A 26,306-nucleotide genomic window follows, 5' to 3' on the forward strand; every position below is an offset into this window, starting at 1 on the left:
ACACAATACTCTAAGTGTGGTCTGAACAGTTTTATAGAGCTGCCACATAATCTTGCATCTCCTGAACTGGGTGTGACTTGGGGCCGACTCCCCCGATTAGTTTCCGCCGCTGCCCGCTACTCCTGTGGCATCTCTCCACTGTTCTCTTCCTCTCCAGGGGAGGGAGCCAGTTCCTGGATGGTGACATGTCTGCCCGGTACCAGGCTCTGGTGAAGGAATTAGCTGAGCTGGATGACAGCGATCGCAAGCTGGAGGAGCTGATCCAGAGCTGCACTCTACAGCTGAAGCTACTGACCGAGGATACGGAGAGCCAGAGATATCCTTCCCCCAGACCGGTGCCAGAGCTTCAGTAGCTGCAAATATCATGCTCTCTGTGCTGCTGTCAGCACACCCAATAATTTGGGTTTATCACTGATCTAACCCCAATGTCGGTGCTCCACTTGTTGGGTTGAGACTCCAATGAAAGCAGATCCAAGAGTAGTCCTTGGGACTTCTTGTTGTAATACAGACCTTTGGATATAGTTTTATTTACTTGCAGGAGGTGGGCATTGCTGGTTCCGCCAGTATTTACTGCCTATCCCTACCTATTTGTCCCCAACCTAAGGAGCCATTTGCAACCCAACCGTTTCGAAAGGTGTGGAGTAACATATCATCTGCAGGAAGGGCATTGCTGAACCAAATAAGTTTTGGTCACATCCTGGATATCATGACTACCCTTTCTTTTAATAGATTTATTTAATTGCTGGCGTTAAAATTGACTAGCTGTTGCATTGGGGTTTGAGTTCGTCTCATTGGACCACTGGCCCTGAGCTCTGTTGTCTAGTCCTAATTTATTTATTCAGAGCTGGGGTTCCCAACCTGGGCTCCACGGACCGCTTGCTTAATGGACTAACCATGAAAATGAGCTGAGCTGCCCAGCAACCCATCTATTTAACCCCAGCCTAATCACAGGACAATTTACAATGACCAATTGACCTACTAACCGGTATGTCTTTGTTATGTGGGAGGAAACCGGAGCACCCGGAGGAAACCCACACAGTTTACAGAGGGAACATACGAACTCCTTACAGGCTGTGCCAGAATTGAACTCTAAACTCCAGAATGCCTCGAGCCGTAGTAGCATCGTGCTCACTGCCACACTACCTGCAGTCTAACCTCTGTAGTCTTGTACCGCTGAGTGTAATTACATCGTAGTATTGATTGTGTGGTTTTGTGCAGGGTAATATATTTCATCAGTTTACTTGTCCATAGGACTTTTGATGGTGTTGGCCATTTCTAATATCCTCATGAACTGAGTGGCCTGCGGGCTTTTTTAGAGCTGAGTTGAGAGCTGAGTTTTTTAGAGTCCAGCCATCATGAGGGTTGGTCAGGGCAATGATGTATTCCCAACCCTAGATGCCGTTGGTCTGTAATACGTGTACGTGATTGGATGAAATGCAGGAGGTCTGAATTAACATGTCTACAGGTGGCATGAGAATTCAAGCTGCAGATAGGAATAGACAGAGCAGGATATAGATCGGTTGGAAAATTTAGCAGAGGAATGCCAGATGGAGTTTAATCCAGATGAATTTGAGGTAGTGCATTTTACTAGTTCAAATCTAAGGAATGCAAGGATACTTAAGCGCACTGACGTACGGAGGAATATTAAGGTGAGATTCTACAGCGACACGAGTGGAATGCTTGCCTTCATTGGTCAGGCATTGAGTATAAAGGTCGGGGTGTCATGATACAGCTGAATAATACTTTAGTTAGGTCACATTTCTAGTTGCTACAATACAGGAAGAATGTGGATGATTTGGAGACAGTGCAGCAGAGTTTCACCAGGTAGTGCCCGGATTTGTTGTTGAACGAAGTTGTCGGAGAGTCTCAGCTGGTTGATATAAAGTCATTAAAGTCTTTATTTGGGGAACAAACACAAGCTGACAGCCTCTGGGGTCACTCCTCAATCCAACATTAGAGCACATTTTTATATGTTGACGATCAAAAGTTTCTGTCATTACAATGCCCTCACAAAGCTTCTTTTGACTTGCATGTAGTTTTTAAATGACTGGATCTTCCCACCAGTGTACCCAAAATGAGCATTAGTTTCTGTGGTCTAAGAATCATTTTTGTGTGAAGGGGTGTTGATTACATTCATGCATATGCAGATATCGCAGTCATTTGGGTGTCTCCTCATCTATAATTTACTCTCAGTACTGACGGCTGAGTCCTGTTGATGCAATGGGTTGTTGATTGCTTTCATGAACTTGCAGACATCTCAGTCAATTAGGTGTTTCCTGGTCTTCAGCTGCATTTTGAATTAATCCATTATCCACACTCAGGTCTGAAGGCTGGTTGCTGTTGTTAAGTCGAATTAGTATTTGGATTGTTTTCAGTGGAATGTTGGAGGGCTGAAGTTTATAGAGTTGTGAGAGGCCTAGGTAAGGCAGGCAATCAGTCTTTTTCATCAGAGCAGAAATACTAAGTACTAGAATGTGAGAGAGGGCAAGTTTGAAGGAGATCTGTAAGGCAGATGTTTTTTACGCAGTGCTGGTAGGTGCCTGGAATGCACTGATTATCCTGGAAATGGTAAAAAAGGATATGATAGTACTGATAAAGAAAGGTTTAGATAGACATTGAATAGAGGAACATGTACCTTGTGAAGGCAGAGGAGATTAGTTTAGAGGCAGCTGTGGCCAGCGTGGACATCCTTGGCCAAAAGCCCTGTCCCTGCGCTATCCTGTTATACTGTATATTTAATGAGGGTTTTTCAGCAGCCCAGTAGTTTGTGACAGCTATTACTGATATCACCTTTTTAATTTAAATTTAATTTCATTATTTGAATTAAGGAATACCAGCTGCTCGATGGAATTTGGGCATACATCTCTGATGTCACCCGCCTGGTTCTTGCAGTCTGAAAATGTTCCTTAACCTTTGTTTATTGCACGTTTGCTTATGTAACCTGCCAAGACTTGCGCAGCATTGAGGACTTGTCTGAGGAGATGGTGATGGTGATTAAAGCTCCTGCCGATACGAAGCTGCAAGTGACTGATCCCAGTGAGGTAAGGCCTGGTGACGGTGCGCACGGAGCTGAACTTGACACAGAGCCAAGTTCCTCCTCACAGAGGCGGCCGGCTCTCTGACGTGGTTAAGCTATCTCCAGGTATCCTGGGGTAAAGTCCTGCAAGCATTGGTTTTGTTGAAATAGTTTAATTTAACAATTGCCAATTTAAAAACAAATATTGGTGGTGTTGAAGGAAAAGGGGGTCAGGAATCAAGCAATTAAGGAAGGAGATCCCTCCTCGCTTCATTTTCCATTGGGATCACTTTCTATGTGACTCATCATTTCCCTCAGATCTTACTCATGGTATTCATCCCTACAAGTGTGACAAGTGCAACAGCTGCCCCTACACCTCCTCCCTCTCCACCATTTAGAGCCACACACAGTCTTTCATCTACCTGCTCCTGGACCATAGCCCCTCCATGTCCCTCTTGTCCATGTGCTTATCCAAATTGCTCTTAAAAGTTACAATTGAACCTGCATCTACCAGTTCCACTGGCAGCTCATTCCACACTCAAAGTTCAAAGTAAGTTTATTTTCAAAGTAAATATATGTCACCATATACAACCCTGAGATTCATTTTCCCATGAGTATACTCAATAAATCCATAATAGAATAATAACAAAAATAGAATCAATGAAAGACTGCACATTCAACCAGTGTGCAAAAGACAATGAACTGTGCAGATACAAAAATAAAGAAATAATAATAATAAAAATAAAAAATAAATAAGCAAGCAAGCCAGCAGTGAACATCAAAAACATGAGGTGAAGAGTCTTTGAAAGTAAGTGTATTAGTTGTGGGAAGATCTCAACAATGGGGTAAGTGAAGTTATCCCCTCTGGTTCAGGAGGCTGATGGTCCAGGTAATAACTGTTCCTGAACCTGGTGGCAGCAGCAAGAAGAGAGCGTGACCTGGATGGTGGGGGTCCCTGATAAGGGATGCTGCTTTCCCGCAACAACGCTTCCTGTAGATGTGCTCAGTGGAGGGCACCGTCCTTTGAGTGAAGACCCCATTCCAGATCTCCTTAGCTATTTCACCTTTCATTCTAAACCTATGACTTCTAGTTCATTCCCACCCAATTTCAGGGAAAAAGGCCTGCATGCGTTTACTCAAACTTTTGTATACTGATCCTATATTATGACCTGATGAAGGGCCTTGGCCTGAAATTTCAACTGTTCATTTTGCTCCATTGAAGCTGCCTGACCTGCTCAGTTCCTCTAGTCTTTGATGCCCTGGCTAATCAAGAACCTATCTATGTCTACCTTAAATATACCCAATGACTTAGCCTCCACAGCTGCTCGTGGTAACAGATTCCACAGATTTACCACCCTCTGACTAAAGTAATTTCTCCACATCTCTGTTTCTTCAATCCTGAAGTCATGTCGTCTTGTCCTAGGGTCCCTTACCATGGGAAATAACTTCGCCATTTCTGAATCTGTTCAGATCTTTTAATGTTCAGAATGTTTCTATGAGATCCCCCCTCATTCTCCTGAACCAGGGAATACAGCCCAAGAGCTGCCAGATATTCCTCATATGGTAACCCTTTCATTCCTGGAATCATTCTCGTGAATCTTTTCTGAACCCTCTCCAATGTCAGTATATCCTTTCTAAAATAAGGAGCCTAAAACTGCACACAATATTCCAAGTGTGGTCTCACAAGTGCCTTATAGAGCCTCAACATCACATCCCTGCTCTTATATTCTATATCTCTAGAAATGAATGCCAACATTGCATTCACCTTCTTCACCACCGACTCAACCTGCAGGTTCACCTTTAGGGTATCCTGCACAAGGACTCCCAAGTCCCTTTGCATCTCTGCATTTTGAATTCTCTCCCCATCTAAATAATAGTCTGCCCATTTATTTCTTCCTTTAAGTGCATGACCATACACTTTCCAGCATTGTATTTCATTTGCCACTTCTTTGCCCATTCCCCTAAACTATCTAAGTCTCTCTGCAGGCTCTCTGTTTCCTCAACACCACCTGCTTCTCCACTTATCTTAGTATAATCAGCAAGTTTAGCCACAAATCCCTTAATAGTCCAATTCATTGACATACATCATAAAAAACAGCGGTCCCAACACCGACCCCTATGGAACTCCACTGGTAACCGGCAGCCAGCCAGAATAGGCAATCCCTTTATTCCCACTCTCTGTTTTCTGCCGATCAGCCAGTGTTCCACCCATACAGTAACTTCCCTGTAATTCCATGGGTTCTTATCTTGCTAAGCAGCCCCATGTGCGGCACCCTGTCAAAGGCCTTCTGAAAATCCAAGTACACCACATCTACTACATCTCCTTTGTCTACCCTGCTTGTAATTACCTCGAAGAATTGAAGTAAGTTTGTCAGGCAGGATCTTCCTTTCGGGAAACCATGCTGGCTTTGGCCTATCTTGTCATGTGCCTCCAGGTATTTCGTAATCTCCTTCCTAACAATCGATTCAAACAACTTCCCAACCACTGATGTCAGGCTAACAGGTCTATAGTTCCCTTTTTGCTGCCTCCCACCCTTCTTAAATAGCGGAGTAACATTTGCAACTTTCCAGTCATCTGGTACAATGCCAGAATCTATCGATTCTTGAAACATCATCATTATTGCCTCCACAATCTCTCTAACTACTTCCTTCAGAACCTGAGGGTTCATTGCATCGAGTCCAGGAGATTTATCCACCCTCAGACCATGAAGCTTCCTGAGCACCTTCTCAGTCGTAATTTTCACTGCACAAACCTCACTTCCCTGACACTCTTGCATGTCTGGTATACTGCAGATGTCTTCCACTGTGAAGACTGATGCAAAATACACATTCATTTCCTCTGCCATCTTTGCATCTCTCATTACATTATCTCCAGCTTCATTTTGTATTGGTCCTATATCTAGCCTCGACTCTCTTTTACCCTTTATATACTTAAAAAAGCGTTTAGTATCTTCTTTGATATTACTCGCCAGCTTCCTCTCATAATTCACCTTTTCCTTCTGAATGACCTTAGCTTCCTTCTGCAAGTTTTAAAAAACTCCCCAAACCTCTATTTTCCCACTAACCTTGGCTTCCTTGTATGCCCTCTCTTTTGTTTTTACTTTTGCTCTGACTTCATTTGTCAGCCACAGTAGTGTCTTCCTTCCCTTTGAAAATTTCTTCTTACTTGGAATATATTTGTCTTGCGCTTCCCTCACTTTTCGCAGAAACTCCAGCCATTGCTGCTCTGCTGTCCTTCCCGCTAGTGTCCCTTTCCAATCAACTTCGGCCAGTTCCCCTCTCATGCCATTGTAATTTCCTTTATTCCACTGAAATACCGACACATTAGGTTTTATTTTTTCCCTCTCAAATTTCAATGTGGATGTGATCATATTGTCATCGCTGTTCCATAAGGGTTCCTTAACCCTAAGCTCTCTTATCTCCTCCAGATCATTACACAACATCCAATCCAGCACAGCCAATCCCCTAGTGGGCTGAACACCAAGCTGTTATAAAAAGCCATCCCTTAGACATTCAATAAATTCTCTCTCTCAAGGTCTAGTACTGGCCTGGTTTTCCCAATCCACTTTCATGTTAAAATCCCCAACGATTACCATGACATTGCCCTTCTGACACACCTTTTCTATCTCCTGTTGTAGTGTGTAATCCACATCCCAGCTGCTGTTTGGAGGCCTGTATACAACCGCCATTAGGGTCCTTTTACCCTCGTCATTTCTTAACTCAACCCATAGAGACTACACCTTCCTTTGAATTGCGTGTGTTTCTTCAGGCTCCTGTACCTCCTCCATGATGTAATAGCAACAGATTGCAGAACATGGGTGTTGGGTGAGAGCAGAACCAGGGGTCATAGGTTGAGGGTGAGAGGTGAACTGCTTAAGGGGAACTACTTCACTCAGAGGGCGGTGAGAGTGTGCAACAAGCTGCCAGTGAAGGTGGAGGATGCAATTTCAATTGGAATCTTTATGAGAAGTTTGTGGGGTGGCCCGGTAGCATTGTGGTTAACACAATGCTTTACAGTACTAGTGACCCGGGAGTTTGTATGCTCTTCCCGTGACGGCGTGTATTTCCTTGGGCGCTCCAGTTTCCTCCCACAGCCCAAAGCCGTACAGGTTGTTAGATTGATTGGTCATTGCAAATTGTCCAGTGATTAGGCTAGGGTTAAATCAGGGGATTCCTGGGCAGCATGTCTTGAAAGGCCAGAAGGGCTGTTCTGTGCTGTATCTCAACCAGTAAATAAGTGAATGAATGAATAAATAAATAATTGTTTTGAATGGGTATATGGATGGATGGGGGTTGGGTGTGGGGGGTTGGGGTCCAGGTGTGGGTCAATGGGACTAGGCTGAATAACAGTTCAGCACCATCTAGAAGGGCTGAAGGGCCTATTTCTATGCTGTATTGCTCTATGACGGTGCGTAACCTTGTGGGTGTGCCTTCATCTGTAGGCACTGCAGATTTCATTGCAAAGCAGCAAGGGCCCAGTGGATGTGTTCCTCTGTCCTGAGAGCAGCTCGGGCTCCTGTAGTCCCGTGAAGTCACTCGGCAGCCCTGTGAAAGTCAGCCCCATCAAGACGGGAAGCTTCTGCAAGCTCACCCACCAGGAAACACCAGGAAGCACTTCCCAGGGCACGACCCTCTTGTCACCTTCCTGTCAAGACCAAGGTTTGTGCACTTTTCTGCTCTTCAATCACTTTGTTCTTTACAGAAGGAAGCTTCCATGTGTTACTGAGGGAGTGCTGCACTCCAGAAATGTTGTCCTTCAAAAGAAGCACTTAGGTATTTCATCTGACCCCTTACAAATATTTGGCAATATTTTGATACAAAGATAGGTGGAGGGGCAGGTAGTTTTGAGGAAACAGAGGATGCAGAGGGAATTGGACAGATGAGGAAAACGGGCAAATACGTGGCAGGTGTGAAGTGTATGGTCATGCACTTTTGGTAGAAGAAACTAAAGTGTAGACTATTTTCTAGATGGAGAGAAAATTCAAGAATCTGAGGCGCAAAGGTACTTGGGAGTCCTTGTGCAGGATTCCCTAAAGATTAATTTGCTGGTTGAGTCGGTGGTGAGGAAAGCAAATGTGATGTTAGCATTTATTTCGAGAGGACTAGAACATAAAAGCAAGGGTGTAATGCTGAGGCTTTATAAGGCACAGGTGAAGCCTCACTTGAAGTATTGTGAGCAGATTTTGGACCCCTTATCTAAGATAGGATGTGCTGACATTGGAGGGGTTCAAAGGAGGTTCTGGGAATGAAAGGGTTAACATCTGAGAACTGTTTGATGGCTCTGGGCCTGTACTCACCGGAATTCAGAAGAATGGGTGGGGGGGGGGAGGTAGAATCTCACTGAAACCCTATCGAAGTCAGAAGGATTTAGATAGAGTGGATGTGGAGAGGATGTTTCCTATGGTAGGGGAGTCTAGGGCTGATGCACCATCAATAACTCACTCTGAGACGTAAGGCGAGATATCGGCTTTTATTGACTGGAAGAAGCAACAAGCAGTGAGTGACCACCATACTACATCCTGGAGACTGAGAGGCCGGGCTCAGGCCTTGATCGCCTTTATACTGGGGTCTGTGGGAGGAGCCACAGGAGCAGTCAGCAGGGGGCGTGTCCAGACATGGTATGTAGTTCGCCACAAGGGCAAAAAAAAAAAAAAAAAAAAAAAAAAAAAAAAAAAAAAAAAAAAAAAAAAAAAAAAAAAAAAGGATGGTGAATCTGGAATTTGTTGCCACAAACATGGGTGTTGGGTGTTGCTGCTGTGGAGACCACATCATTGGGTATATTTAAGACTGTTTAATAGATTCTTGATTAGTCAGGGCATGAAGGGATATGGGGAGAAGGCAGCAGACTGGGGCTGAGAGGGAAAATAGACCAGCCATCATGAAATGGTGGAGTAGACTCGATGGGCCAAATGGCCTCATTCTGCTCCGATATCATATGGTCTAAATGTTTTAATTTTCAAGGTCAAAGTTTATCCTAATGTACCAGTGTAGTGAAAAACTCACTTTCAAACAGCATCACAGGCACATTACTGCATTCACCAGGAAAACATAAATTGTACAAAATTTCTGGCTGCACCATAGCGTAGCGCTAGCAGAACACTTCATAGTGTGCCAGCTACACAGGGTCAAATCCCGCAGCTGACACTGAGTTTGTGACCGTGTGGGTTTCCTCCCACATTCTAAAGAGGTTAGTAGGTTAGTTGGTTACAGGGGTGTAATTGGGCAGCCCAGGTTCATTTGGGCTGGAAGGGCCTGTTGCCTGAGAGAAAAGCAATTAGCACAAAAATTGTTCATTTTACTGCCAAGTCTTCATACAGTTGCTGTACTAAGGGAGTGATTAAAGTTGTGCAGGTTAGTTCATTAACTGAAGGGTTGAATGGAAGTAACTATTCCTGAACCTGCTACTGTAGGACTTCAGGCACTCCTGCAGACCTCCTTTGCGACTATGAAAGAAATGGCTGCCTTTTATTTGTAAGAATGCCTTGTTTGACAATTGCAAGATATGCAAATCTTCATTTCACTGATGGGTCCCTGCAGTGCAAAAGTTTAGACTAACCTTCACCCCAGGTACTGACTCAGAGGTGTCTTTATTTCCGTTTTTCCTGATTAGTTTGCATTTCAGTTTGGTTGTAACCACGCAGTGTTGTGTCTTTTCTTTTGGTTTAACCTGATTTCCCTTTTGGTTGTTGGGGGTGGGGTGGGGGGAGGTCTGACTGCACTGACGCCCAATGTTGTGTCTTCACAGAGACGCACCTTGACACTTCACCTCCGTCATTGGTGGACATTAACCTCTCACCTTTGACCTCCGCTGCCTCCCTCCTGCAGCAGCCTGAAGACATCCTTCCCTCCATCCCGTTTGACGACACGTTCATCAACCTCTCTCCCCCGCTGCTTCAGGACTACCACTTCGGGTTGGACGAGGGCGAGGGTATCAGCGAGTTGTTTGACTGCAACTTCGACACTTTGCAAACTTTGGAGTTCTGAGTGAGAGGTTGCTGAAGTCCGGTTCTGTGTTGCCCCTGTGCTTGGAGTGTTTGCCACTGCCTCCCCTCCTCCCCCACCCCCTCGATCGATCCAGGCTGCAGGTAGATTTCTCGAGGATGACCATATCTTGTTCAGGTTCCTGTGGAGGCATTTGGAGACATGGGCGGTTATTCCAGCTGGTGTTCAGACGTCCCCTGCGTACAAGGGAGGCGATTCCCTTTTGCTTCCCCCATCTGTGGGGAATATTTTGTGCACTTATGTCTGCTTTCCTCTCCCTTCCACAGTGCTTCGGCCCCAACCCCACATAGACTAACACAGCACTGCCGCTGTAGCACCTTCAGTCCGCAGCAGGAGTACCTCGTGCTCTGGCTGTATCACGGTAAGCACAGACCCCTGACGGGCAAGCACTTTCTCTGCCTCCCAGCTCTCCCAGCAATCTTCGTTGCTTTGCACTTAGCGGGTCGGTTCGATTTTTGACAGCTGGAAGCCTCGCTCTCTCCAGCACTGGCGTGGGAGGGAGGTGGGAGTGGCGGGTGGATGCGGGGAGGGCGACGGGTTTTGGCACCACCCACCCTGTGGGGACAGGTTCGGTCCCCGCTCCGTACCACTTGCGTCAGTCGTGTGAGGTGTGAGAGTTGGAGAGTACGGGCTTGCCGTGGAGTGTGATGGAAGGTAGATTCAGAGCTGCTGAGTTCAATGACTGCTCTCTCACTTCAACCCCATATCACCCCTCACACCCCTCTCTATACTGACAGTCCCTACACTTAAACCCCAGATCTCTCCCTCACACCCTTCTCCATACTGACTGCCCCTACCCTTTCAACCCCAGATCTCCCCCTCACACCTCTTTCCATACTAACAGCCCGTGTACAATTTCAACCCCAGATCTCCCCCTCACACCCTTCTCCATACTGACTGCCCCTACCCTTTCAACCCCAGATCTCCCCCTCACACCTCTTTCCATACTGACAGCCTGTGTACAATTTCAACCCCAGATCTCCCCCTCACGCCCCTCTCCAAACTGACTGCCCCTACCCTTTCAACCCCAGATCTCCCTTTGACACTCTGCAGACTTTGAGGGTTCTGAACGAGGGGCTGTGAGTCTGCTGAAATCCGGTTCTGTGTCGCCCTGCTGTGATTCCTATCCCTGTTTCTACATCACTCACCTCCCCTACAACCTGCCTGCCTGCCACACGACTGCTCCTAGTTCTGACTCCCTTGGTGGTGGATTAGCCCCACCCACCTCATTTTCCCACCTCCCCCAAGACTAACAGTGCTGAGGGGGCATTGTGACCATTTGCTTTGCAGCCTGTGGTAGGGGTGTTTAGATTGAGTGGGGCTGACTTGGAGGTCAGGGTGGAGGGGGTCAAGCGTTCTGGCAAGTGGGGCTGATTTGGGTTGCAGTGACAAATCAACCCATCAGGGCCACGCGAGTTTCAGCTTGTGGCGGAGAAATCTATCCGCGTTCCTGAAGGCAACTGTTTCACAGTGACCCCTTGATGTATTTTAGTGGAGGGATCTGACTGGTCCTGAATCCTCTTGGGGTAGTGGACTGCTTTGGAGAGCCTGTCCCAGCCACCTTCCCAAACTCCTGAAGCACTTTTTTTTTCCTGCTGGGATTCTCCTGAGCATTTCATGGAGAGGATTCACCTTCCAAACCTCTGCTGTATTTATTACTTTTGGTTTTAGCAACTTTTTATATAAAATGGCAAAAATAGTTGTCTATTTCCCCCCCCCCCCCCCCACTCTCCCTTGCCCACATCATGGATCCCAAGTATCAAGTGCTCCACTTGCAAATAAAGGTGTCCAAAGATGTGGGGAGTGGACTAGGAACCACAGTTTTTCAGTTAGCTGTATTTGAGCAGAGCCTATTTGGAGGAAAGACATGTTCTAGAATAGGGGCAATGGGCCAAATGGCCTCCCTCTGTGTATTAATATTTTAGTCTTTCAAGTCTGAGAATTATCTCTTCTGCTCCCCCTCTTTGCAGTGCCCTGCACTTCCACCCACTGCCCTTCACCTCCCCCTTCTCAAGCACTCAGCACTTTAGATAAGTATTCAGACGTTCGTTGAGATCTTGCTTCCATTTTGCCTTTTCCTGAGTCTGCGTTGTACCTCCTGCCCTCCCAGAGTGAGATGGATTTGTCTGGTGAGTTTTTAAGCTCAACTTGTGTGCATGTTAGTCTGAGGGAGTGTTTTAAATTTGCCCCATTACCATTCAGTTTCAGTTCTGGTCTTGTGTGGTTGCTGACCTGGATCGCAATGAGGCGGGGGTTCCATGGAGCCCCTGGTCTAAGCTCAATCAGCAATCTATTTTTCTCCTGCCTTTCCTGTCCTGTAGACAGTGACATGACAGGTTATCCTTCTGCGGAAGACACCATATCCTGAACTTTCCATTAGGTGTCATAGTTCATCCAGGCAGGATTTGATTCATCTCCACTAGCTCCAAGGTTCAGAACAATTACCCAAAAATCAGAATGGTTAATCGTGCTCAAATTAGGTATTAAACTAAGGACCAAACAATGCCCGACTTTACCAGTGATCCATTCCTTAAAATTACAGTATAAAGAATCCATCAAGTGTGTGTTGTGTTTATACCCTCACTCCATATCTTGCATCTTAGCAACCTTTCTATTTACTATATTTTCCTCCTGTATCCCAGTTTTGAAGGAATCTAAGATGTTTTCTATTCAGTCTCCTTGTCCGTAGGTTGTAGTTTGGAATTAATTTTTAAATAGTTATAAATTTCTTGTGCTTCCTATAGGTTTATGATCAAGTCTGTACCAAGTGTAAGCCTCTGGCCTGGGGGGTGGGGGCGGGGAGGTTCTCCCACCAGTGACAGCCCACTGCAACTATAAGTTTAAGTGAGGTTAGATCCTTTTTTACAGAAGAGAAACCTCAACCCTATCCGGTTTTTATCGATGGTTAGAGGTAATCACTGAGTAATTGTATATCTGTCTTGGGCTTCTGCCAGTGTACCTTCTTTCATCTACTTTTATAGAGACCAGCACATCTCCACGAGCAAATTAACTAGTGTAATGGAACTTGTAAATGAACCTCAGGGCCTTGCTTGCATTTTATTGGCTTAATCGGCCTGCCATGCTGTGCTCAAATAACACATGTAGCATTGGAGAAACTTAGCGGCCAGGCAGCACATGGAGGTACCTGGACTTGTGGGGAGATAGCAAGCATGAAAAGATGGAGGGGAAGGGGTGGACCAAGAGCTGGTAGGTAGGTCCTGGTGTGAGAATTTGATAAGGCAAGTAAGCGATGGAGGGAGAGTGTCTGAATCTGGGAGGTGATAGGTGGAAGTGAGATGATGGAAAGCGAAGGTGGAACGTGGAATCAGGAGATGGAGATGGGGAGGAGAACCAGTGGGAGGAGTATGTGGACAATGGGTGAGTGGAGAGGAGAGAGGGTGATGAGGTTCTGGTGTATCAGGAGGATAGAGAAAAGGGATGTAGAATTGGTTAGTTGAAGTTTATATTCGTGTTGAAGACTGCCCAGACAGAATAAGAGGCACTCGTACTCAAATTCACATTCAGCCTCTTCTTGGCAGTGGAGGAAGCAGAGAGCAGACATGTTGGTGTGGGAACGAGAACGTGCTGAGTTTAATGACCCTCACCTCGAGGTTCCTTTTGCTCTTTTCCATGTTTTCTGGGGTAGAATGCTTTCAATTTTATTCCATCGGCACAAATTTGAAAGTAAAGTTCAAGTGCTGCTGAACTGCCTGGCATGTGATCTGGTCTTCATGTTTTTAACCCTAGGATAGATCGCATAGTGAGTGGGAAGGATCTCACTAGGGCTGGTGACCAAACTCCGTCAGTCAGGTCAGTGTAGTGTGTGGTTGGGGTATCTGGAACTTGCTGTTAGATAGGGTGCTGGGGGCATCCATGTTTATGGACATGTTAATGTGTCCTTAGCTACAGATTGAGTTGGCTGGTGTGGGTAGTATGAGTAGAATGGCCTTCCTCCCTAATTCCATCGCCTTGTATTCTTGCACAGTGTGAACATCATCTCCTCCTCACCTGTTTCCTCTGTCAAGTTGCTGTTCAGTTATATATTCCCAAACTATAATCCAAGCCAATTATTGCCCTGGACCTACCCCCAATCTTGTAACTACCTGTCACCCCACTTCCAATTTTTCAACTTGCTCTTGTAGAGTTGCTGACAACTCAAGCTCTTAGAAGGAAACAAAATAAAATGGCCTCATCTGTTAAAAGGGTGACTTCTTAATTCCGGATTCATCCACAAGAGGAAATGTCCTCTCCACATTCACCCTGTTAGTGTCCCCTTGGGAGTTGGAATGTACTGCTGGTTCCAGAACTGGTGATGGGGACAGTTATCAGGACTTTGGACCTGGGATTGGATAGACATTTGAGAGGGAATCATTTACCAGGGCTGTGGAGAAAGAGCAGGGAACGAGGCTGAGTTTGCCTTCCTCAAAATCAATGTACTGTATGTGGCACTTATCGCTTGCCCTTTCTGCTGTCTCTTTTCTAAAAATTCTATCAGATTATTTAACTTATTTCAGATTATTTAATATAATTGCATCACAGCTTCAATGAGATGTAATAATTCTGTGATTTAAAAATTCCCCCCCCCCATCTAATTTCAGTCAAGTTCCCCCTTCTCCTAAACACCAGCAGATACAAGCCTTGCCTGTCCAATCTCTTCCAGGTGTTAACCCAGTAAAACCTCTGAACTGCTTCCTACAGATTAGCGCCTGAACAGAGAGACTACGCACAGTACTCCAGGTGTAGTCCCACCGTTGCTCTGTGGAGCTGAAGTACAGCCTCCTTACTTTGCATTCAGTTCCTTCAGCAAGACATAAACTGCAGACTTCGGAGTCTGACACAAAAATCTTCAGAAGGAACTCAACATTGACAGACCCTCCCAGCAACACCCCCACCCCCACCATTCCTATCTCCAGCATCTGGAAGTGAAACCAGCTCTAAAGAGCTTAGGAAACCAATGGCCTGATAGTTAAGAATCAGAATCAGGTTTATTATCACCAGCACATGCTGTGAAAGCTGTTAACTTAGCAGCAGCAGTTGAAGGTAATACATGATAATATAGAAAAAAATAAGTAAATCAATTATAGTAAGTGTGTATATGTATATTAAATAGCTAGATTAAAAATAGTGCAAACAGATAATATATTTTTTTTTAAAAATTGAGATAGTGTTCAGTGTCCATTTGGGAATCAGATAGCAGAAGGGAAGAAGCTGTTCCTGAATCGCTGAGTGTATGCTTTCAGGTTTCTGTACCTCTAACAAAGAGAAGAGAGCATGCCCTGGGTGATGGGGATCCTTAATAATGTATGCTACCTTTCTGAGGCACTGCTCCTTGAAGATGTCTTGAATACTGTGGAGGCTAGCACCATGATGGAGCTGACTAAATTTATGACTTTCTGTAGCTTCTTTTGATCCTGTGCAGTAAACCTTTCCCTCCCCCACACCAGACAGTGATGCAGCCTGTCAAAATCTCTCCACAGTATGTCTATAGAAGTTTTCAATTGTCTTAGGTGACAAACCAAATCTCCTTAAACTCCTAGTGAAATATAGTTGCTGTCTTGCCTTCGTTTAGCTGCATCGATATGTTGGGACCAGGTTAGACCCTCAGAGATCTTGACACCCAGGAATTTGAATCAGATCTACTTTTCTCCATTAACACTCAACAGAAGCCTATTTTGTGTCTTGAAAACTGAAGAAGCTTCTCTTTGTACAGTCAGGAACAAGACCCCCTCCCTCGTGTTTGACCCACTGACTTCTTCCAGCAGATTTTGTTGAAATAAATATTGCAAATTGTGCATAACATTACCCAGATTCCTCGGATTTCTACAATCTTCAATCTATTTTTAATTTTCCTTTCCAGAAAGGATTTTTAAAAACTTTTCCCTGCATTGTACTCCATTAGAGGGATCTTTGCCCACCCACTCTCTTAATTTGTCCATGACCCCTTGCTCTTTCTTCGGGTCCTCTTCACACCTTCCTTCCCTTCTCATTTTGGATCATCGGTGAACTTAGCAACCATACCTTCAGTGCCTTCATCCAAATCATTTGCTGTTATAAAAGATTTGAGGTTCCTGCGGTGATATCTGTGCCCATCATTTGTTCCACCTTGCCAATCATGAGCCAAAAAACCCCCATTTATGCCCAATCCCTGTTTCCTAAGAGCCCAACCATCTTCTACTCCTTGCACTGTTTTTATTTTCTACAATAATCTTTCTTGCAGCATCTTATCTGGAAATCTAACTCCAAAGTCAATGGAGATGAATATTTTGCCCCATTCCTTGGTTCAACCTGGAGGTGAGCCTTTCTCTCCTGTCGCTGAGAGAGCTTGGCAGAGCTGATGGTTCAGATCCCTTTCTCCCCCCGATCTTCAACAGAAGCTTATTTGTTGTCTGCAGAATAGGACAAGAAGTGGCCCTTGAATGGGACAAAGCTCCTATTCCGAGCTTGTCTACTTCAGGAAACCTTACTACTGTTAAAACCAGCTGTGGGTTAAAAACAATAAAATAGAAAAAAACGAGACAGTATCACTGGATGGACAGATGCACAAAAAATATAGGGTTTAGACCGTTCAATTACGTTTACCAAAATACATCATCAGATGTGCTGAGACAAAAATAAGAGTTAATGCACATTTATTTGTAACAGTGCAAAATATCAAAAATGAGATAAAATAGGAAAATTGAAACTAACATGAAAATATAAAGCAATATATTAAAGAAACCACAACAGAAACTTACTGCCAATTACGCCACCGGCAATTAGGGCAGCAATGAAGGTCCTCCATCTCTGGTGGTGTTCAGGGCTTCCTTCACTGTGTCAGGTACCTCCTCTCAATTTTCACTACCGTCAGTTATACAAGCCCCAGGCAGAGACTCAGGAATACCGTCACACTCAGATGTAGAAGGATTCTTCATTGCTGTTTCTGTGACAATTTTGTTTGTCCAGTCAGGGTTGTTAGCCCTGAGCTGAACCCCTGAACCCGGAGGATCGGTAGACCCGCTCGTAGTCTGACCTCTACCCTTTGACCTGTTTGACCCTACCAAGAGCCGAAGCACAGAAGCCCTGACTCCAGCCAACGTAGCACTCTGAGTCATTGAGGCATGCAACCCTCCAAAGCCCTATGACAAGGCTGTGGTCCTCTTGGTGGAGAACCAAAACTAAAGCACCCAGAAACTACCACAGATAAACACTCAAAGCTTTAAACGCTTAACCGTGCATTAACAATAATAAAATGCTGAATGTACAGTACTGGGCAAAAGTCTTGAGCACACATATGTAGGGGTAGGTTGCCTAAGACTTTTGCACAGTACTGTATTGGTCAATGTGAATCTGGCGGGAGCAAAGAATGTTGAGAATGGAGAGGGTGGAGCACCACGGGAGGGGTGTGGGACGGGTGCCAGGATGGGGCGGGGGGGGGGGTTGGCATGGGTGCAGACACAGTCAGCCCTGAGACACCAGGTGGGGTCATTTGATTCCAAATCTATTGATCATTAGAGAAACTCTCTGGTGCTTCCTGCTCCCTCCCCTTTCCCCTTCCCCTTTACCCAACCAGGATTCCCCTCTCCCTGCCCCATTCCCACTCTCAGTCCACAGTAGAGACCCATATCAGAATCAGGTTTATCATCCCTCACATATGTCATGAAATTTGTTTGTTTTTCTTGCAACAGCGTAGTGCAAAACATAGAATTACTACAGTTAGGGTTAGGGTTGCTATGTTGGTGATATCAAACCTGAGTCAGATTCTATATATAGGTGCCAAAAACCTTTGCACAGTACTGTACTTCTTGAACACAGCTTGAGTAGTTTGAATGATGAAGGTTTGATATTCTTAGATGCCCAGGAAATCTAAAACCTTTGAATTCTCTGAAAACCATGTTCCCCTTGTGCCAATAATAGAACCAAAGAGCTTGACGGTGGTAACTCCTATACTGTCCGTAGCTGTCAACCCCAGGTGATTATACTTATTCATCTTCTCAATAGAAGCAGTGCACATGGATCCTGAATTGTTCTCAATGACCACCACTCTTCCATCCTTAACAAAAACATCAGGCATTCATCCAGATCTGAAACAAGCTTGTTCTTTAAAAGCAGTTAGAACTTGCCTCATTATCCCTAAAACACAAAAACTTTTAATCTTATTATGCTTAAGAATGCTCAGCTGTTTAACTGACAATGAACGGTCTAAACTCTGTCTTTATATATTTGGGAGTTTTATCTATCCAGTGATTCTGCCTTTTTTCCCCTGTTTTATTGTTTTTAATCCCATGACTGGTTTCAACATTATTACTTCTCCATTTTATTGAGGTAAAATAGGGTCTTCTGGCCCCTTCACACCACCCAGCAATCCTACGATTTTAATCCTCCCCTATTCTCAGGACAATTTACAATGACCAATTAACCAACCAACCGGTTGGGAGCCCACACAGTCATGAGAAAGTGCAACCTCTTTACTGGCAGCTCTGGAAGTTGAACCTGGGTCCCTGGTACTGTAAAGCATCGTGCTAATTGCTATGCTACCAAGCTGCCCTTAAACTGGTAGGAGGCTGTTTTTAAAAAAAGAAGCAGACAAGCCCAACACATAGATTATTGTTCCTTTAGCACCTCCACATCACTTACATATCTTGTCCATATTGGGGTCTGACAAGGCTAATGTATTTCTTACTGGGAGTGATCGCAGGAATGGGACTGTGATGTATTCTGATTGTTTTGGGGGTGTAAAGCTCTTTACCCAACTATTGAATTTGGACATCATTTTTATATTGATGCATCCCCAAGCCCCTGACCTAACCTGGTCCGGGCAGTCAAACTCGATGACTTTCCAGTTGTTCACTGGGCCGCCCATTAATTCCCCAGTAACTCCTCGTCTACCTCTCCTGTACAATCTTAAAAACACTTTTCCTAGCTGCAAGCCTTTCTACAGTGTTCGAATTAAAACCATTTAATTACGCAGTTTTAAAATAAACCCTGTTCCTAACACATTTTGCACATTAACAATTAAAAGTTCTCCAACTCTCTCTAATACTTTTATCTTTAGCATTAGGATCTCTCCCCAATAAAAGAATTAAGAGTTGAGCAGTGTGCATCCTATTTTTATTAAAATTATTTTAACAAACATCTCTGGGATCAGTTGATAAAGTTATTAACAGTCGTCACAGCAGTCAAAATTTAGTTGCTGATGTGCAAAAGGGAGCAGGACCCCCCCCCCCCCACCGTGTTCCTTTTAAAATAAAACCTAATGTAATGGTGATTAGTGGGTGAGTCACCACCAAGTCAATGAGAAGCTAGAGGATTTCCTCCCCATTAGATTATTAATTAAATTATAATTAAACAAGTGTAAAGGGGGTTTCTTCTTTTTTCTTTGTTACTGTGTATGTAATCAAAATGGCTTCTTTGTTTTGTTAAAAGCAGGAATGCTTCTTTGTTGCAAGAGAGTGCTGGAAGCTTGTTTGGGTTAAAATTTGCTGATAACGAGAATTGTATTCCTTTGTAAACCAATTGGGATTAATGTTGTTCTTTCTTCTGAGTCTGTAAGCTATTGTTGGCGGGCTTTTGGGCAGATCGGCGCGAGGGGGTGAGAGAGAGAGGACGCGATGCTGTAAGCTGGGCGAGGAACGGACCCCAAGCGGGGGTCCGAGGCCAGGAGGTACTCCGAGGAGAGGAGATGAAGCTAGATGTGCTTGGTTGACCACTTCGGATGGTCCTGAGCTGCGAGTCGGGGAGTTCGGAGGGGATTGAATGGTGGCCAGAAGACTTAAGTAATTGAGCTCCAACGGTTGTGGGGGCTCGTCCGGGATCACAATGTAACCCCCTGGGTCGCCTCAAGCTCGCTCAGCTCGTTTCCGTCTAGGGGGAACAGCCTTCGGCCCCACCAAACTGGGTAATCAGCTGGTGTGGATGCTGTGTGATGTCCCCGCCTCGCCCAAAAACAGACAGTACACCATATGCGATTAAATGAGTACAATTTATAAAGGGTACTATAACTAAGTGATTAATAATGATACAGTATATATGAAGAAAAAAAAATAAAGAAAAAGGCGCCAAACTTATCAAAGTCCAAACCACTTCGTGCCCAACCGTTGGAGCTCAATTACTGAAGTCTTCTGGCCACCATTCGATCCCCTCCGAACTCCTCAACTCGCAGCTTAGGACCATCCGAAGTGGTCAACCAAGCACATCTAGCTTCATCTCCTCTCCTCGGAGTACCTCCTGGCCTCGGACCCCCTGCTTAGGGTCCATTCCTCGCCAAGTTTACAGCATCGTGTCCTCTCTTTCTCACCCCCTTGCGCCGATCTGCCCAAAAGCCCGCCAACAATAGCTTACAGACTCAGAAGAAAGAACAACATTAATCCCAATTGGTTTACAAAGGAATACAATTCTCGTTATCAGTAAATTTTAACCCAAACAAGCTTCCAGCACTCTCTCGCAACAAAGAAGCATTCCTGCTTTTAACAAAACAAAGAAGCCATTTTCAATTACATACACAGTAACAAAGTAAAAAGAAGAAATCCCCTTTACACAGATTTTACAAGGACGTAATTCAGAATAGGCCATCTAACCTAATCTAAGAATATCGAGTCTGTTCTTCTATCTGGGTGGGATTTGAACTCGGGATGATGATTGTTAGCCCATTCTGGATTACTAGTCCATGAACTAGTGCATCCGGGGTCTTTGGTGTCACAGGCCACATTTACCAGTGGCTGGGTATCAAGACGGTTACAGACAAGGCAACTACAGAAATTAAGTTCCAGAAATAGGAAAAAAAATATGGAATTCATAAAAAGTGGCAATGGTCGTAGACTGCCAGCTTATGGAATTTGAGGAGGATGAATGCTGGCTTTAACTGACCTGGCGTTCATGACTCCAGATTCACAGTGGTTGACTCTACGTTGCCTCATGAAATGGTCAAGTCGGTAATTCAGTCCAAGAATCAGCTCTTTATTCCCTTCCTTAGATGCTGTCTGACCTGCTGAATTCCTCCAGCATTCCTTGGTCCAAGGGTAGTGAGGACTGAGCGGTTACTGCCCTTCGCCCCATGATCGAAGTGATAAGGTGAATCCGTGTGGGCCACCCTCGGCCACCGGGCATGATGCTGCCTGTACCTCACCACTGATGAGGTGTCCTTTCCATGTCTTTGACCTTGACTACCAAGTTTACCTGTTTTATCGGCCTGACTGAGTTTTAGCAGAAGGTACTGTTTTGGGTCCGGTTTTATTTTAGCTGGCTTGTCCTGTGGAGTGTATGAAACAACAGTGTAGCTTGGCAGCGCAAGTCTATTGATTGCAGGAACTAGCTCTCAATCTCCTGCTTATGACGTTTGCAAGCCGGAGAACTGTTGGCCTTGTGAAAAAAAAACACTGGGAGCACTCAGCAGGTTGGACGGTATCTGTGGAAAAGAGAAACAGTGTTAATCGTTTCAGGTCAGAGATCCGTCAACAGGAGTATTGATGAAGGATTTTCAACCTAAAATGCTAGCTGTTAATCTCTCCACAGATGCTGCCGGACCTACTGGGTGCATGATTATTGGAGACCTCCAGCATCTACATTTATTTTTGCTTCCCATCACTTGGCTGTGAAACACTTATTTGAAACAGTATTAACCTTGTATATTTCTACATCCACTAGAATACACTTACTAGTGTCTGAGAACTGAGGGGAGATAATGGGTTGAGAGAGAACAGGGTGCATGGAAGTATGTGGAATGGGGTTGCTCAGGGAGATAGCATGGACTTGACAAATCAAATAACCTCTGTTCTGGTGAAGGCAAGTAATATCCTATCCTCATTGAAATGTTTTTGGGGCACACCATGGAACCCTTCTCCCCACGTTGCTAAGGCCTGAGAATGAAGCTGATGTACCTGCCTCTGTTTGCTCAGTGGTGTGTGCAAGCCAGCAGTCCTGTACCCCGTCCCAACTCATGCTCCCGGCACTAACTTAATTAGGGTTTTCAGAACGGATGCAGGGGAGGGCAGGCTCGATACTAACCTCCTTCAACTTTGACTCGCAAGCCTCTCCTGGAGCTAAAGATTATCAGAGGCAGGTTACCAAAAGTTAACCCCAGTGTCTTGGAAAAAGCTACCCACTGCAGTGTTTGAGCTGGAGATACAAGAGATTCTGCAGATGCCGGATCGGGTAGCATTCATGGAGAGAAATTAACAGCTGCTGTTACGGACTAACACCCTTCATCAGGATTTGCACTGATACAATACATTGACTGTTCATTTCCCTCCACAGTTCCTTCATTCTGTGCGAGTCTGAACTTCCTGGCCTGTTGTTCATGCATCATCCACTAGATGGGGTGAATGTACATCTTGAGAGCCCCTATGCAGTGAATCCCTATCTAGACTCTTTAACTGATTTCCATCCAGATACTTTGGGCAAAACGCATGTTAAAAAAGATTATAACTGAACTTCCCCACCTGGTAAATGTTGTTCACTGTAAGTGCATCAATTTTTTAAAAGACTTTCTGCCAACTTCGATATCTCCACCAGGATGAATTACATCAAAACATGATTGAGAAGAAGTAATTGGACATTGGTCCAGCCCCACGCGTCTGCTTTTGTCTACTAGGTGGTTAGCCTCCTTTCATTGCCTCTGCCTGTCTGTCAGCATGCTTTTCCCTTAGAAGCTTCCGAATGTTTTGCTCTGATGTATAGAGATGTGGTTGCCCTGATGTGGGGCGTATGCCTGGTTGGGATGGGGAAGGTTTTGGGCACCAATGGATTAATGATGTGAATTGGTCGTGAAAGAGCACATGAGGCATGGGTCAGCCGTAATCTCACTGGCTGTTGGGGTGGTGTCTGATCCATCTCTTCCTTTTGCACTCTTATTTTCTCTTTCCATTCTGCCCCTCCCTCATCACACCAGGCAGTGTCGTTCTTTTTTCTGCCCAGTTTCAGGGGATGTCTAAATGTTCTCTGCAACCTTGCACCCACCTCTTCTTCATAACCCGTAAGAGCAGCAACTTTACTGATATCTTTGAAGTAACTGACAAATGCAAATCGGTGTCTATTTTACTTAAATTATTTTTTTATTATTTCTTTAATTTGCCCTTTCAAAATTTGGCTAATCTATTTGTTTAAAAGCTGGAATTTGTTTTAAAGCCATTTTAAAAGTATGGATTTCTTGATATTTGTTCGTGTACGATCACAAGCTGTTCAACCTTGAGAGGCCCGCTGCTCTTTCTCCTTGCTCAACATCCAGGACTCACGCCCCCCCCCCCACCCCCCCGGAGTCTGGAACCCATACCCAGTGAGTTCGGGAGTCATTACGCTGCCTTCCCCTCTGTTGGATCAAGTGCTGGGTTCGGACTTGGGGGGGTGGGGGTGGTAGTTGTCAGGCCAGGTAAGGTTACTTACATTCTGCAAGGGTAGAACACCAAATTTAAACCAATCCAATAGACACTTAAGGTGAATGACACCAACTGAGTTCTCCTTGAACCAAACTATGATCCATGGAATTCCTCCAAAGTTTTATTTGTGAGAGACTTCTCAAGTGAATTTATTCTGCCTTTGTTATGCAGATAAAAATAAGCTGGTTGCTTGTGTATGTGTCTTTGTTTGGGTGTGTATGTATGTAAATATATAATATATTTGGTTTGTATAAAGATAAATATGAAAATTAAAAATATTGAAAAATCATTGTCTTTTTTTTTGGCAGAGAAGCATCCAATTTTGCAAAATGCAAGCTCTGTGATTTAATTCCAGTCATATTAATCAGGGGTTCAATAACCTGGAGGGTCCTCAGCTATGCATCCTTGATCTTCAAAGGAAAGTGTATGAGATCTGTAGTTACCCAAGAGAAGAAGATGGGACCTAGATCAGAGGATGGTACTCTGATAGTGCAGCACTCCTACTCTGAATTGCATTTGAGTGCTTGACTCTCTGGATAGACCTTGCTTCTGTGGTTCTCAAGTTCAAGTCCCACTTACCTAGACTTCTCTAACAATAGTGTCATGGCTGGAAATCTGTGACATGATCAGTACTGGTTTATTATTATTGTCACATGTGCCAAGGTACATTGAAAAGCTTGCAGAACAGATCATTACACAGTGCAGTGAGCTAGAACAAGGTAAAACAACAACAATGCAGAATGAACTATAAAAGCTAAAGTGCAAGATTATAATGAGGTAGATTTAGAAGAAAAGAGTTCATCTTGTCGTACAAGAGGTCTGTTCAACTGTTCGGTAACAGTGGGATAGTAGCTGTCCTTCAGCTTGCTGGTATGTGCTTTCAAGCTTTTGTATCTTTTGCCAGGTGGGAGAGGGAAGAAGTTCCTGTGTCTGGGATGGGCAGGGTCTTAGATTATTTTGGCTGCTTCACTGATGCAGTCCACGGAGGGGAGGTTACTTCTTGTGATGTGCTGAGCAGTGTCCGCAACTCAAAAGTTCAAAGTAAATTTATTATCAAAGTACTTAACTGTATATGTTGCCATGTACAAACCTGACATCCATTTTTGCAGGCACACTCAATAAATCCATAAAATAATAACCCATAACAGAATCAATGAAAGACCGCACCAACTTGGGCTTCGACCAGTGTGCAAAAGACAACAAATTGTGCAAATACAAAAAGAAATAAATAAAAAATAAGCAGTAAATATTGAGAACATGAGATGAAGTGTCCTCGAAAGTGAGTTCATTGGTTAGTTGCGCGAGTCCATTTGGCAGTTTCTTGTGATCATGAGCAGAGCAGTTGCCGTACTGAGCTCTGTTGATGACAAACACACTCTGGTACTTCAATGATACCAAAGGCTGGTACTTGCAAGGAGCGACAGATGCTGTGTGCAGACCTGATAGAAGTTCCTTAGATAGGCACATGGATGAAAGAAAAATGGAGGACTCTGTAGGAGGAAAGTATTAAATTGATCTTGGAGTAGGTTAAAGGAGTGGCAGAACATTGTGGGTCAAAGGGCCTGTCCTATGCTCTTTGTTGCCCTTCTCCAAGGCAGTGTTGGACATATCCATGAAGCTCTTCCCATGACAGTATGTTACATGTGAGTAATGTGCAGCTGAGAGTAATGAGGGCCTCAGCCTGAACACTCGGGAAAAACAGTAGAGAAATAATCCCTTTGGCCCAATTCATGTATGCTGATCAAGATGTCCATATGAATGGGTACAGTTGTCTTTGCTTGGCTTACATCCCTCTCAATAGATTTAAAAGTTATTACTGAACCTGCCTCAACCACTTCCTCTGGCAGCTCGTTCTGTACGTCCACCACCTTCTGCATGAAGATATTTCCCCTCAGGTGGTTACTCTCTCACCATAAACCTACGCTCTCTGGTTTTTCATTCTCTTTCCCTGGGGGAAAGGGTTTTGCATTCATCCCATCTGTTTCCCTTAGGAGCCGCACGGTTGCGTATTGGTTAGTGTAACGCTATCACAGCACCGGTGACCTGAGTTTAATTCCTGCCACTGTCTGTAAGGAGTTTGCACATTCTCCCCTTGACAGCACAAGTTTCCTCCCACATTCCAAAGACAAGTGAGTTTGTAGGTTAATTGGTCCCATGGGTGTAAGTGGGCAGGGTGGGTTTGTTACCGTACTATATTGCTAAATAATAACTTTATACACCTCCTGTGATGCCACCTATGCTCCAAGGAATCAAATCCTGTCCTACCCAACCTTGTTCTCACAAGTTTAGAAGAATTAGGGGGATTTCATTGAAACCTATTGAATACTGAATGGCCTAGTTAGAGTGGATGTAGGGAGGATGTTTCCTTTAGTGGGGGAAGTTTAGGTTCAGAGGTCACAACCTCAAATAGAGGAATGTCTGTTTTAGAATGGAGATGAGGAGGAATTTCTTTAGCCGGGGGTGTATTTGTCAAACTCATTGCCACAGGCGACTGTGTAGTCTAAGTTGGGTGTATTTAAGGCGGAGGTTAACACAGTCCTGATAAGTCAGGGTGTGAAAGGTTACAGGGAGAAGGCAGGAGAACGGAGTTAAGAGGGAAATGGATCAGCCATGATCAAATGGCAGAGCAGATTCAAGGGGCTGAATGGCATAATTCTGCTCCTGTCTTATGTTATTACAACTCAGCCCCCCTGCCAGCAACATTATAGTAATTTTTTTTCATCTTTTCAGTTTAATGAGATCCTTCTGAAAAGAAGGTGATCAAAAAAAAAGTACACCGCGCTCTAGGTGCAGCCTCTCCAAAGCCTTGTACAAGTTGAGGGGGCACTGACTTCGGTTCACTTGTATTCTCCGAGAACTAGTGGGATTTTGCGGAGTATTATTGGGATTTTTCTTCTTCTACAGAGACCCCAGATCTCAGAGCCATACAGGAGGGCAAGGAT

General features: G+C 44.6%; 1 protein-coding gene across 1 annotated transcript in view; it reads left to right on the top strand.

Moving 5' to 3' along the window:
* Window positions 1–10,408, top strand: part of e2f1 (E2F transcription factor 1) — a 69,480-nt gene extending 59,072 nt beyond the window's left edge. The window contains exons 4-7 of the mRNA XM_059978787.1: window positions 158–316; window positions 2,927–3,041; window positions 7,459–7,675; window positions 9,762–10,408. Of these exons, the coding sequence (XP_059834770.1) occupies window positions 158–316; window positions 2,927–3,041; window positions 7,459–7,675; window positions 9,762–10,000 (730 nt within the window). The 3' untranslated portion in view covers window positions 10,001–10,408. The remainder of the gene's footprint in view (window positions 1–157; window positions 317–2,926; window positions 3,042–7,458; window positions 7,676–9,761) is intronic.
* Window positions 10,409–26,306: the final 15,898 nt, after the last annotated feature.

This window comes from Hypanus sabinus, chromosome 9 (genome assembly GCF_030144855.1).
Source record: "Hypanus sabinus isolate sHypSab1 chromosome 9, sHypSab1.hap1, whole genome shotgun sequence".
Classification (NCBI taxonomy): Eukaryota; Metazoa; Chordata; class Chondrichthyes; order Myliobatiformes; family Dasyatidae; genus Hypanus; species Hypanus sabinus.